A 15,000-nucleotide genomic window follows, 5' to 3' on the forward strand; every position below is an offset into this window, starting at 1 on the left:
GCTGAGGCTGCACGGGGTGGGGGGGGGTGTTGGCTGAGGCTGCACTGGGGTGGGGGGGGGGTGTTGGCTGAGGCTGCACGGGGTGGGGGGGGGTGTTGGCTGAGGCTGCACGGGGTGGGGGGGGGTGTTGGTCTGAGGCTGCACGGGGTGGGGGGGGGTGTTGGCTGAGGCTGCACGGGGTGGGGGGGGGGGTGTTGGCTGAGGCTGCACGGGGTGGGGGGGGGTGTTGGCTGAGGCTGCACGGGGTGGGGGGGGGGTGTTGGCTGAGGCTGCACGGGGTGGGGGGGGGTGTTGTGGCTGAGGGCTGCACGGGGTGGGGGGGGGGTGTTGGCTGAGGCTGCACGGGGTGGGGGGGGGTGTTGGCTGAGGCTGCACGGGGTGGGGGGGGGTGTTGGCTGAGGCTGCACGGGGTGGGGGGGGGTGTTGGCTGAGGCTGCACGGGGTGGGGGGGGTGTTGGCTGAGGCTGCACGGGGTGGGGGGGGGTGTTGGCTGAGGCTGCACGGGGTGGGGGGGGGTGTTGGCTGAGGCTGCACGGGGTGGGGGGGGGGTGTTGGCTGAGGCTTGCACGGGGGTGGGGCGGGGGGTGTTGGCTGAGGCTGCACGGGGTGGGGGGGGGTGTTGGCTGAGGGCTGCACGGGGTGGGGGGGGGTGTTGGCTGAGGCTGCACGGGGTGGGGGGGGGTGTTGGCTGAGGCTGCACGGGGTGGGGGGGGTGTTGGCTGAGGCTGCACGGGGTGGGGGGGGTGTTGGCTGAGGCTGCACGGGGTGGGGGGGGTGTTGTGAGGCTGCACGGGGGGGGTGTGTGTGTGTGTGTGTGTGTTAGCTGAGGCTGCACGGGGTGGGGGGTGTTGGCTGAGGCTGCACGGGGGGGGGGGGTGTGTGTGTGTTAGCTGAGGCTGGGGCACATTGCTACAAGGGGACAAGGATGCACACATTTTTACAGAATGGGAAACAGGATGGGGCACATTACTACAAGATGTTGGCCAAAATTACTATGCGGTGGTTATTGTAAAACTGTCAAAAACAGTGATCCAAGGGTGTATAGAAAGAAAAATGGTACCACTACCAATGTCACTTTGTCCTGAAAAGAATGCGGCCCCCTCAAATTATTTTTTTCCTGTGTGCGGCCCATACACCCAGCCGCGTTTGAGACCCCTGCTTTAAACCATCCGGTTTCTGAGTTTTTGGACTGTAATCAGATGGCGATCAATCATGATTTGTCTTACAGATCCATCAGGTTATATATGTGATACTGATGAGTGCCTGGCTGGCGGTGGAGGTGGAAGTTCTGGACTACTGGATGTTTTTGCAGCCTCGCATTAGTTTCACCGCTTTTCTAGCCTCATACTAATAATCCGGCGTCATTAGGCTCATAAGACTAAACATACGGTATATTGGCTGTATTTGTTGTCATATCTCTACTTTGGTTTCTTCCATTGAAGGGCGACGTTTGATGCTTCGGACGATAACGACTTTGCTTGGTCACAAAGCGCCATCAAAGAGGTTGTGTCTCAGCTGCAGCAAGTGTCCATGTTGTGTCTCCAGGGACAGGTAATATGATAAGTGCATTTATAGTGGCACCATTAGGTCATATAGGAGATGAAAGCAGGGAAGGGAATCTCTGCCACGTAGGAGGCGTTCACAGGGCTCTGGATCGGTGGCATGGACTACCCACATGGCTGCTGAACCAGGGTCCTCTCTTTTGATGGCCTCTAGTCATTCTTCAGGCTTGTCTTGTGGATAATATACATAGCCATTTTTCTCATCGGCTCCCCTGTCATACCACATCTCCCCTACTTCAGCTGCTATTTTGTACACTTCCGTTGTCCCGATATTTCACTACATGTTGATCGCAACTTGTCGTTCCAGAATCTGGTGTTGCCGCCAGGCATGTCAGGAAACAGTCTGACGGAGAAGCTGCTGACGCAGAACGCAGAGCTGACCGGATACGTGAGCCGACTAACCAACGAGAAGAACGATCTGCAGAACGCCGTGCTCCGACTGGAGGGCGAGGTCGCCCATCACAGGGCACGAGACGGCTCCGGAGACCATGTAGGTGCCAGACAAGAAGTAATATTGTTTATCTGCAGAGTACAAGCTGTCGTAGAGAGCAGCCTGCATCCTGCAGATTCATTGCTTAGATGCCATCCTGCTTATTCCTATAATGCGAGTTAATGGTTGTGCTATGCTACAGCTATACCTAGAGACATGCGAGGAGGGGGGCTACGTCACAAGACCAGAATAGTCCTCAAACTCCCCTCAATGATCAGGCAGTATATCATGTTCACTCTGCCCCATCATTAAGGATGATCAGGCAGTATATTTATGTTCTCTCTGCCCCATCATTAAGGATGATCAGGCAGTATATCATGTTCACTCTGCCTCATCATTAAGGATGATCAGGCAGTATATCATGTTCACTCTGCCCCATCATTAAAGATGATCAGGCAGTATATTCATGTTCACTCTGCCCCATCATTAAGGATGATCAGGCAGTATATTTATGTTCACTCTGCCCCATCATTAAGGATGATCAGGCAGTATATCATGTTCACTCTGCCCCATCATTAAGGATGATCAGGCAGTATATTCATGTTCACTCTGCCCCATCATTAATGATGATCAGGCAGTATATTCATGTTCACTCTTCCCCATCATTAAGGATGATCAGGCAGTATATTCATGTTCACTCTGCCCCATCATTAAGGATGATCAGGCAGTATATTCATGTTCACTCTGCCCCATCATTAATGATGATCAGGCAGTATATTCATGTTCACTCTTCCCCATCATTAAGGATGATCAGGCAGTATATTCATGTTCACTCTGCCCCATCATTAAGGATGATCAGGAAGTATATTCATGTTCACTTTGCCCCATCATTAAGGATGATCAGGCAGTATATTTATGTTCACTCTGCCCCATCATTAAGGATGATCAGGAAGTATATTCATGTTCACTCTGCCCCATCATTAATGATGATCAGGCAGTATATCATGTTCACTCTGCCCCATCATTAATGATGATCAGGCAGTATATTCATGTTCACTCTGCCCCATCATTAAGGATGATGAGGCAGTATATTCATGTTCTCTCTGCCCCATCATTAAGGATGATCAGGCAGTATATTCATGTTCTCTCTGCCCCATCATTAAGGATGATCAGGCAGTATATTCATGTTCTCTCTGCCCCATCATTAAGGATGATCAGGAAATATATTCATGTTCACTCTGCCCCATCATTAAGGATGATCAGGCAGTATATTCATGTTCTCTCTTCCCCATCGTTAAGGATGATCAGGAAAAATATTCATGTTCTCTCTGCCCCATCATTAAGGATGATCAGGCAGTATATTCATGTTCACTCTGCCCCATCATTAAGGATGATCAGGAAATATATTCATGTTCACTTTGCCCCATCATTAAGGATGATCAGGCAGTATATTTATGTTCACTGTGCCCCATCATTAAGGATGATCAGGAAGTATATTCATGTTCACTCTGCCCCATCATTAAGGATGATCAGGAAGTATATTCATGTTCACTCTGCCCCATCATTAAGGATGATCAGGCAGTATATTCATGTTCACTCTGCCCCATCATTAATGATGATCAGGCAGTATATCATGTTCACTCTGCCCCATCATTAATGATGATCAGGCAGTATATTCATGTTCTCTCTGCCCCATCATTAAGGATGATCAGGCAGTATATTCATGTTCACTCTGCCCCATCATTAAGGATGATCAGGCAGTATATTCATGTTCACTCTGCCCCATCATTAAGGATGATCAGGCAGTATATTTATGTTCACTGTGCCCCATCATTAAGGATGATCAGGAAGTATATTCATGTTCACTCTGCCCCATCATTAAGGATGATCAGGAAGTATATTCATGTTCACTCTGCCCCATCATTAAGGATGATCAGGCAGTATATTCATGTTCACTCTGCCCCATCATTAATGATGATCAGGCAGTATATCATGTTCACTCTGCCCCATCATTAATGATGATCAGGCAGTATATTCATGTTCACTCTGCCCCATCATTAAGGATGATGAGGCAGTATATTCATGTTCTCTCTGCCCCATCATTAAGGATGATCAGGCAGTATATTCATGTTCTCTCTGCCCCATCATTAAGGATGATCAGGAAATATATTCATGTTCACGCTGCCCCATCATTAAGGATGACCAGGCAGTATATTCATGTTCACTCTGCCCCATCATTAAAGATGATCAGGCAGTATATTCATGTTCTCTCTGCCCCATCATTAAGGATGATCAGGCAGTATATTCATGTTCACTCTGCCCCATCATTAAGGATGATCAGACAGTATATTCATGTTCACTCTGCCCCATCATTAAGGATGATCAGGAAATATATTCATGTTCACTCTGCCCCATCATTAAGGATGATCAGACAGTATATTCATGTTCTCTCTGCCCCATCATTAAGGATGATCAGGAAATATATTCCTGTTCTCTCTGCCCCATCATTAAGGATGATCAGGCAGTATATTCATGTTCTCTCTGCCCCATCATTAAGGATGATCAGGCAGTATATTCATGTTCACTCTGCCCCATCATTAAGGATGATCAGGCAGTATATCATGTTCTCTCTGCCCCATCATTAAGGATGATCAGGCAGTATATTCATGTTCTCTCTGCCCCATCATTAAGGATGATCAGGAAATATATTCATGTTCACGCTGCCCCATCATTAAGGATGACCAGGCAGTATATTCATGTTCACTCTGCCCCATCATTAAAGATGATCAGGCAGTATATTCATGTTCTCTCTGCCCCATCATTAAGGATGATCAGGCAGTATATTCATGTTCACTCTGCCCCATCATTAAGGATGATCAGACAGTATATTCATGTTCACTCTGCCCCATCATTAAGGATGATCAGGAAATATATTCATGTTCACTCTGCCCCATCATTAAGGATGATCAGACAGTATATTCATGTTCTCTCTGCCCCATCATTAAGGATGATCAGGAAATATATTCCTGTTCTCTCTGCCCCATCATTAAGGATGATCAGGCAGTATATTCATGTTCTCTCTGCCCCATCATTAAGGATGATCAGGCAGTATATTCATGTTCACTCTGCCCCATCATTAAGGATGATCAGGCAGTATATCATGTTCTCTCTGCCCCATCATTAAGGCTCAGCCTCGCAGGCCTCTGTCCCTTCCTGCACTGCTGTGTATGATCAGTAAAGGGGTAACTGGACATCATCAACACATTAGCTCCCTGTCCGAGCCTGAAAAGAGACCAGACATAAGCCCCTTTATAAATTTAGACCACCAGCAACAAAAGAATACATTTCTCATTACCCCTAGGCCACCAGGGAAGCAATAATCAACTCATCCATTTACCCTAGACCACCGAGGACACCGGCAATATCCCTGCCACTAACCTAAGCTACAAACAATGATCACTTTAACTATTTTATTACCCTATACCACTTGTAATGTGGTTGTTTATTTTTAATAACCCCTTTTTTACCCTCTTGACCACCAGGGATGCTCGTTTTTTTGTTTGTATTATTATACTCTTTTAATACCTTGCACTAATGGAGTGGCGTCATTTCCCCCTCACCTGAATTTCTGCTTTTACGCCTCATTCAGAAAATCTTCTCTACTTTGTGTTTTTTTTTATTATATCGGGAGTTGATCTCAGTGTTTTTATTTTGGGGGTAAAATACTTTGTGGCTCCTGAATGTCTTTTGTGCGAGTGTCGTCCATACTACATGATGTAAATGTGGAGGCGAGTGTTGACGTCTCCACTTTCTCTCCCGCAGTCCTCGCCGTCCAGCTGGGATCACACCATCAACGTAGATTCATTCACCGAAGAGCGAGAGGCCTGGAGTAGAGAGAAACTGACCCTGCACAAGTCCCTGAAACAGATGGAGGCCGAACTCTCCAAAGTGAAGGCCGAGCTGAGAAACGAAACCATGCAGAGAGACATCGGGCGAGACACGGACAATGCAGCTCTGAAGGTAGATGTGGGGGAATCCAGGACGGCCTGTGTAGGGGTGCGGGGGCCTGGATGGTAAGAACTAGTGCTGCTTTCCATAGGCAGGTTAGCTCTCCTCCAGAAGGAGATACTGTCATTATAGCGCCACCCACAGCTGGCGCCGCACTGGGAAACACAGGCAAGTGTCAGGACATATGACACTTGGGATAGTTTCTTTGCCCATGATTCATTTGGCAACATCCACCATAGGTGTGCCCGCTCCGTGCAGCGCAGGTGTCGGCTGTTTTATACAGCCTGAACCTAAATCTGCTATGTTTGGATCTAGCTCCGATCTCAGCAGCCCAACTACTTGATGCCACTGATCAGTAAGACCGTAGCATTTAAGGGGTTGGAAATTATGGAAGACATCTCTTCCGACTCCCATCGTCCATTCTTCTCTACCATAACATGATTGTGAGGTGTCATGGTAGCCGGGAGCTCACTGAATATTTCTTTGACTGCCATGTTTATTCACCTATGAAGCTCAGCCCAGAGGTAGTGGCTGGGCTTCATACACAATGGATAATATGATAATATTGTATACGTTTCCCAATGGGAAACAATAATGATAAAAAAAGTGTATGTGTATATGTATATATATATGTGTGTATGTATATATATATATATATATATATATATATATATATATATATATATATATACTGAAGTACCCGGGGTTGCCCGGGATAGTAACTGTCCATATCTCTCTCCTAGTCTGTCTCTTTCCCTATCCTTGTTTGTCTGTGTCTCTATCTGTCCCTGTATCAGTCTCTCTCTATCTCTGTGTCTGTCTCTATGTCTGTCTGTCTCTCTCTGTCTTTCTGTCTCTCTGTCTCTTTCCCAGGTTTGTCTCTTTCCCGGGTCTGTCTCTTTCCCGGGTCTGTCTGTCTCTTTCCCGGGTCTGTCTCTTTCCCAGGTCTGTCTGTCTCTTTCCCGGGTCTGTCTGTCTCTTTCCCAGGTCTGTCTCTTTCCCGGGTCTGTCTGTCTCTTTCCCGGGTCTGTCTGTCTCTTTCCCGGGTCTGTCTGTCTCTTTCCCGGGTCTGTCTGTCTCTTTCCCGGGTCTGTCTGTCTCTTTCCCGGGTCTGTCTGTCTGTCTCTTTCCCGGGTCTGTCTGTCTCTTTCCCGGGTCTGTCTGTCTCTTTCCCAGGTCTGTCTGTCTCTTTCCCGGGTCTGTCTGTCTCTTTCCCGGGTCTGTCTCTTTCCCGGGTCTGTCTCTTTTCCGGGTCTTACTCTTTTCCGGGTCTGTCTGCCTCTGTCTCTTTATCTAAAGGGTACTTTACATGCTGCGACATCGCTAGCGATCTCGTTAGCGATGTGAAATTCTAGATCGCAAGTGCGATCTTTCGAGATCGCACATGCGTTTAATAACCTATGTGCGCTCTCAAAAGATCGCACTTGCGATCTAGAATTTCATATCACTAACTAGATCGCTAGCGATGTCGCAGCATGTAAAGTACCCTTAACTGTCTCTTTCTGTCTCCCCACCAACATCATATTACCTCACACATAAGCTTATTATACTATGAACATCTTTTGTTCCTATAGCAACCACTGACAGTTGCTATTAATAACCTGCAGCTCACTGCTCCATTGACTTTAATGGAGTCAGGATTTGTGGAGAGTAACTGTAAAGCGCGTGGTTAAATTTTCCTGTCAAAACAGTCTATGACATTCCCTGAGTCACATGAGGTGTCTGCAAAATTTTGTGATCGTAAATGCGACGGATTCCTTTAGCGGACACACACACACACTCAGCTTTATATATTAGAAATGTATATATAAACCTTCCCGCTTTACAAAAAAAATCTATAAAAAAATAACTTTTTGATATTGCCCCATTCATAATTGTCCAAACTAATAAAAATCTTATTAATCCCATACAATAAACACCAAAAAAATTGAAATGGCCGAATTTCTGACTTCTCGTCACATCACCATCCTAAATAATGGAATAAAAACAGATCAGAAATTCGCATGGGCTCCAAAATGGTAACGATAAAATCTACACCCCGTACTGCAAAAAAGAAAGCCTTTATACAATTCTATTCACAAAAAAAATTAAAAAGTTCCAGCTTTTGGAAGGCGAGGAGGAATAATTGAAAGGGAAGATGACCGGCGGGGGCTCTGGCACCCATGGTCCTGACTGATGCCTCCTTAGGTATCCATCCTTTAATCCAGTGTCCAACCCTTAGAGTTTATAAGTGGCTCTCGATAGTTCTTTTCCTTCTGGAGGGGAGCGCTTAGGTCCTCTTCATTATGGATCATGTGGATCCCACTTTGGAGTTACCATGCTGGGTATTTGCACACAATATGGGTAACACCGGCTCCATGTCCTTCTTGCAGAGAGTGTACGGAAAGTACCTGCGGTCGGAGAGCTTCAGGAAAGCCCTGGTGTACCAGAAGAAGTACCTGCTGCTGTTACTGGGAGGATTCCAGGAGTGCGAGGAGGCCACGCTGGTGCTCATTGCCAGGATGGGGGGGCAGCCGTCCTACACTGACCTGGAGGTCATTACTAAGCACTCCCGGGCCTTTACTCGCTTCCGTTCTGCGGCTCGCGTGGCAATCGCCATCTCCAGGTAAAGCATTTGACTGCGTGATGACATTGGGACGCAGCTCCAGGATTCGGTTATTTATTACGTTAATATTCCCCTTCAGGATGAAGTTTCTAGTGAGACGCTGGCAGCGAGCGATCAGTCCGGCCGCGGGAACCGCTAACCGCAATGGGTTTGGGCAAATGTTAGGTAAGACCAGGTCTTGTATCACTGCAGAATATACCTGCAAAGGAGAAAAAGGAGCCAGCACGATCTGAAATTGGCATGCATCATATAAAAAGTGAAAATTCACAGATTTATTCCAACTGTACTATAATAAAAAAAATGAGATTTTTAGCAAATAATTGATCAATTCTTTGAGCCAAAGGAGGGAATAGCAGCATAGAAGCAATAAGTGGGGATGGAGGGCTCAGGTCAGACCCCATTGCCTTCCCTAAAAGTGGTAAAATGAGGGAGACTTACAGCCCTATAAGAGATATGGAGCAGCAAGAGGCCAACCCAACATCATCCACCTCCTGGAGTGGACCCCACACCTATATGTACGGCCATGTCTGGTTATTCACAAGAATATGGGGGTTTGGTGATTACAGTCGTACAGGGCTCCAGGCAGAAGTGTTTGGTTTTTTTAGATCACATTGTCAGTATAAAATGGCACTAATAATATTACATCCCTCGCAGGGAATGAGGTGAGGACGGACTCCCCGTATCATCCGGCCGGCAGTGTGGACATATACGGGGAGCAGAGGCTTTCGTCGTGTCGCTCCCGCTCTGGCTTTGATTCCCCACAGTCCACTGTGAATTCCCAGCACAGGTATAATAATCACTCTTTACCCAGTGGTGTATATACAGCGATACAAGTGTACGGTGGCCATCTGCAATGGATGATTTATATCAGAGGAGATAAGCAGCAGTATATGTGGTGGTCAGAGCCTTATTCCAGAGCTGCAGTCTGAACGACACTCCGTGTCATGTTAAAGATGTATGCCCCTGTAATAACTAGTCATGAGCGGGCACTACCATGCTCGGGTGCTCAGTACTCGTAACTAGTGATGAGCGGGCACTACCATGCTCGGGTGCTCGGTACTCGTTACTAGTTATGAGCGGGCACTACCATGCTCGGGTGCTCAGTACTCGTAACTAGTGATGAGTGAGCACTACCATGCTCGAGTGCTCTGTACTCGTAACTAGTGATGAGCGGGCACTACCATGCTCAGGTGCTCAGTACTCAGAACTAGTGATGAGCGGGCACTACCATGCTCGGGTGCTCAGTACTCGTAACTAGTGATGAGCGGGCACTACCATGCTCAGGTGCTCGGTACTCGTAACTAGTGATGAGCGGGCACTACCATGCTCAGGTGCTCAGTACTCAGAACTAGTGATGAGCGGGCACTACCATGCTCGAGTGCTCAGTACTTGTAGCCAGTGATGAGCAGGCACTACCATGCTCAGGTGCTCAGTACTCGTAACTAGTGATGAGCGGGCACTACCATGCTCGGGTGCTCTGTACTCGTAACTAGTGATGAGTGGGCACTACCATGCTCTTGTGCTCTGTAATTGTAACTAGTGATGAGTGAGCACTACCATGCTCAGGTGCTCAGTACTCGTAACTAGTGATGAGCGGGCACTACCATGCTCGGGTGCTTGGTACTTGTAGCCAGTGATGAGCGGGCACTACCATGCTCTTGTGCTCTGTAATTGTAACTAGTGATGAGTGGGCACTACCATGTTCAGGTGCTCAGTACTCGTAACTAGTGATGAGCGGGCACTACCATGCTCGGGTGCTTGGTACTTGTAGCCAGTGATGAGCGGGCACTACCATGCTCTTGTGCTCTGTAATTGTAACTAGTGATTAGTGAGCACTACCATGCTCAGGTGCTCAGTACTCGTAACTAGTGATGAGCGGGCACTACCATGCTCGGGTGCTTGGTACTTGTAGCCAGTGATGAGCGGGCACTACCATGCTCTTGTGCTCTGTAATTGTAACTAGTGATGAGCGGGCACTACCATGCTCGGGTGCTCAGTACTCGTAACTAGTGATGAGCGGGCACTACCATGCTCGGGTGCTCAGTACTCGTAACTAGTGATGAGCGGGCACTACCATGCTCGGGTGCTCAGTACTCGTAACTAGTAATGAGCTGGCACTACCATGCTCTTGTGCTCTGTAATTGTAACTAGTGATGAGTGGGCACTACCATGTTCAGGTGCTCAGTACTCGTAACTAGTGATGAGCGGGCACTACCATGCTCGGGTGCTCAGTACTCGTAACTAGTGATGAGCGGGCACTACCATGCTCGGGTGCTCAGTACTCGTTACTAGTGATGAGCGGGCACTACCATGCTCGGGTGTTTTAAGCCCTTTTCTGACCTGACATAAGGGGTGTCGCTGATATGGGGCTGGGTTATCACGGAAAGGACCTGGCCTAACATTCACATCAGAATTGAGGTGCATATTTTTGGTACATAATGGGGTAGACGGTCCGAAAATTAGACAGATTTATCAAACAGCATGAACCACTCTGATAAATCTGGAGCGTTTTACCACACTCAAGTCTAAATTTGCATTTTCTAAGGAACACAGCGGATGGATAAGAGTTTGTGAACACGTACGAGTGATGTGCATCCCTGTGTATATGGACATGTATATGGCCGTGTATATATCCGTGTATATGGCAGTGTATATATCCGTGTATATATCCGTGTATATGGCCGTGTATATATCCATGTATATGACCGTGTATATAACCGTGTATATGGCCGTGTATATGGCCGTGTATATGGCCGTGTATATGGCCGTGTATATATCCGTGTATATGGCCGTGTATATGGCCGCGTATATGGCCGTGTATATGGCGGTGTATATATCCGTGTATATGGCGGTGTATATATCCGTGTATATGGCCATGTATATGGTCGTGTATATATCCGTGTATATATCCGTGTATATGGCCGTGTGTGTCCGGTGTATATATGTGACATGTGACCCATCAGTTTGGATTTTCTCCGTCGTCTCAATATTTCTTTGTTCCTTATTTCTCAGATATGTGTCTTCTGAGCTGAGTCCCTGCTCCCATCTTCAGAACTACGACCCTGACCGGGCGCTCACTGATTATATCGCACGGCTCGAGGCCTTACAGAAACGATTAGGAAGTGTGCCATCAGGTATGATATAACAGGAAAATGCCTTTAATGGATGAAGGGAATTTTACAGCACTACCAGTACTGGAATTACCAATTATGATCACTATGGTGAATATTCTGCTTCCCTCCGCAGGGCCGAGTACACACAGCACAACACACTACAGTATAAGAAGATAATGTCCTTTTTTTGCAATACTTGAATTGCCTTTTGTACCAGTGCGCTGCTTCTGTTTCCCCGCATTGTGCTTCTCGTGGGACCAACATCCGCCCAAAGAACAATCGGACACCGGAGCCGGCAGTGCGACTCTCTGTATATCAGCTTTTTGTGTATTATTATTTTTTTTTTGTAATCAGCCGTTTGATGACCTGTACATTATGTGGATTTCTAATTTAAATGATTAACTTATACGTATTTATCAAGGGGCGGGGGTGACAGGAACTTTTTATGTATTACGGAACGGGAGGCGGAAACGACTGTCATGTCTGAGGACATTCGCTCGAGCGGCGTCGCGGATTGAACATAACATATATGTAGAGACCTATTTTTGTAATGGTAGAAGTTTTGAATTTTCTGGGTATTTTGTCAAAGTACTGAAATAAATTTCATCATTTTAACGATTGGACGGTTCATTCGGGGAAAGGATCGGCTGCTTTTTGTAATGCTGTGTATTGTCAGCAAGTCCCGACCACCACATCTGCAGCTACGGGACTGTACGGTGCCTGACGTACAATGTGGCGGAAGAAGGAGAATGGGGCCCGGCCGATGTTCAGGAATTGGACGCCCATTTACAACGAAAGGTCATGTCAATGCTACAGTTTGGTGAAGATCCTTTTCTGTTCCCCATGGCTGTGCACAAGGTCCATAAAGTCATGGTTGGTGGATGAACATGACTGTACCATATAGAGCCACAGCGTGGGCAGAATAACACATAACGCACAGAATCCGGGTATCCTGGGTAACCTCCGACATCTCCGCCAAAAATGAACCCTTGGAAGGTTTCTTTAGTGCCTTTTTTTGCGCCATATCATCCTGCACACAATTTTTGTTATATCTAGAGAGTAGTGATGAGCGGGCACTACCATGCTCGGGTGCTCGGTACTAGTGACTAGTAATGAGTGGGCACTACCATGCTCGGGTGCTCGGTACTAGTGACTAGTAATGAGTGGGCACTACCATGCTCGGGTGCTCGGTACTAGTGACTAGTAATGAGTGGGCACTACCATGCTCGGGTGCTCAGTACTAGTAACTAGTGATGAGCGGGCACTACCATGCTCGAGTGCTCAGTACTTGTATCTAGTGATGAGTGAGCACTACCATGCTCGGTTGCTCGGTACTAGTAACTAGTGATGAGCGGGCACTACCATGCTCGGGTGCTCGGTACTAGTAACTAGTGATGAGCGGGCACTACCATGCTCGGGTGCTCGGTACTAGTAACTAGTGATGAGTGGGCACTACCATGCTCGGGTGCTCGGTACTAGTGACTAGTAATGAGTGGGCACTACCATGCTCGGGTGCTCGGTACTAGTGATGAGCGGGCACTACCATCCTCAGGTGCTCAGTACTCGTAACTAGTGATGAGCGGGCACTACCATGCTCAGGTGATCAGTACTTGTATCTAGTGATGAGCGGGCACTACCATGCTCGGGTGCTCAGTACTTGTATCTAGTGATGAGCGAGCACTACCGTGCTCAGGTGATCAGTACTTGTATCTAGTGATGAGTGGGCACTACCATGCTCAGGTGCTCAGTACTTGTATCTAGTGATGAGCGGGCACTACCATGCTCAGGTGATCAGTACTTGTATCTAGTGATGAGCAGGCACTACCATGCTCAGGTGCTCAGTACTTGTATCTAGTGATGAGCAGGCACTACCATGCTCAGGTGCTCAGTACTTGTATCTAGTGATGAGCAGGCACTACCATGCTCAGGTGCTCAGTACTTGTATCTAGTGATGAGCGGGCACTACCATGCTCGGGTGCTCAGTACTTGTATCTAGTGATGAGCAGGCACTACCATGCTCAGGTGCTCAGTACTGGTATCTAGTGATGAGCGGGCACTACCATGCTCGAGTGCTCAGTACTGGTATCTAGTGATGAGCGGGCACTACCATGCTCGGGTGCTCTGTACTGGTAACTAGTGATGAGCGGGCACTACCATGCTCGGGTGCTCTGTACTGGTAACTAGTGATGAGCGGGCACTACCATGCTCGAGTGCTCAGTACTGGTATCTAGTGATGAGCGGGCACTACCATGCTCGGGTGCTCTCTACTGGTAACTAGTGATGAGCGGGCACTACCATGCTCGGGTGCTCAGTACTCGTAACTAGTGATGAGCGGGCACTACCATGCTCGAGTGCTCAGTACTGGTATCTAGTGATGAGCGGGCACTACCATGCTCGGGTGCTCTGTACTGGTATCTAGTGATGAGCGGGCACTACCATGCTCGGGTGCTCAGTACTGGTAACTAGTGATGAGAGAGCACTACCATGCTCGGGTGCTCAGTACTGGTATCTAGTGATGAGTGAGCACTACCATGCTCGGGTGCTCGGTACTGGTATCTAGTGATGAGTGGGCACTACCATGCTCGAGTGCTCAGTACTTGTATCTAGTGATGAGTGAGCACTACCATGCTCGGGTGCTCAGTACTGGTAACTAGTGATGAGCGGGCACTACCATGCTCAGGTGCTCAGTACTTGTATCTAGTGATGAGCGAGCACTACCATGCTCGGGTGCTCAGTACTTGTATCTAGTGATGAGCGAGCACTACCGTGCTCAGGTGATCAGTACTTGTATCTAGTGATGAGCGGGCACTACCATGCTCAGGTGCTCAGTACTTGTATCTAGTGATGAGCGGGCGCTACCATGCTCGGGTGCTCAGTACTTGTATCTAGTGATGAGCGGGCGCTACCATGCTCGGGTGCTCAGTACTTGTATCTAGTGATGAGCAGGCACTACCATGCTCAGGTGCTCAGTACTGGTATCTAGTGATGAGCGGGCACTACCATGCTCGAGTGCTCAGTACTGGTATCTAGTGATGAGCGGGCACTACCATGCTCGGGTGCTCTGTACTGGTAACTAGTGATGAGAGAGCACTACCATGCTCGAGTGCTCAGTACTGGTATCTAGTGATGAGCGGGCACTACCATGCTCGAGTGCTCAGTACTGGTATCTAGTGATGAGCGGGCACTACCATGCTCGGGTGCTCAGTACTGGTAACTAGTGATGAGCGGGCACTACCATGCTCGGGTGCTCAGTACTGGTAACTAGTGATGAGTGAGCACTAC

General features: G+C 47.9%; 1 protein-coding gene across 1 annotated transcript in view; it reads left to right on the forward strand.

The window, feature by feature from the left end:
• The window catches only part of AKAP9 (A-kinase anchoring protein 9), a 357,327-nt gene extending 344,994 nt beyond the window's left edge, over positions 1-12,333 (forward strand). The window contains exons 44-52 of the mRNA XM_075316166.1: positions 1,229-1,302; positions 1,443-1,551; positions 1,870-2,052; positions 5,815-6,012; positions 8,373-8,605; positions 8,685-8,770; positions 9,260-9,392; positions 11,618-11,739; positions 11,852-12,333. Coding sequence (XP_075172281.1) covers positions 1,229-1,302; positions 1,443-1,551; positions 1,870-2,052; positions 5,815-6,012; positions 8,373-8,605; positions 8,685-8,770; positions 9,260-9,392; positions 11,618-11,739; positions 11,852-11,895 — 1,182 coding nt within the window. The 3' untranslated portion in view covers positions 11,896-12,333. The remainder of the gene's footprint in view (positions 1-1,228; positions 1,303-1,442; positions 1,552-1,869; positions 2,053-5,814; positions 6,013-8,372; positions 8,606-8,684; positions 8,771-9,259; positions 9,393-11,617; positions 11,740-11,851) is intronic.
• The last annotated feature ends 2,667 nt before the right edge of the window (positions 12,334-15,000 follow it).

The sequence above is a fragment of the Anomaloglossus baeobatrachus genome, chromosome 6, assembly GCF_048569485.1.
Source record: "Anomaloglossus baeobatrachus isolate aAnoBae1 chromosome 6, aAnoBae1.hap1, whole genome shotgun sequence".
Classification (NCBI taxonomy): Eukaryota; Metazoa; Chordata; class Amphibia; order Anura; family Aromobatidae; genus Anomaloglossus; species Anomaloglossus baeobatrachus.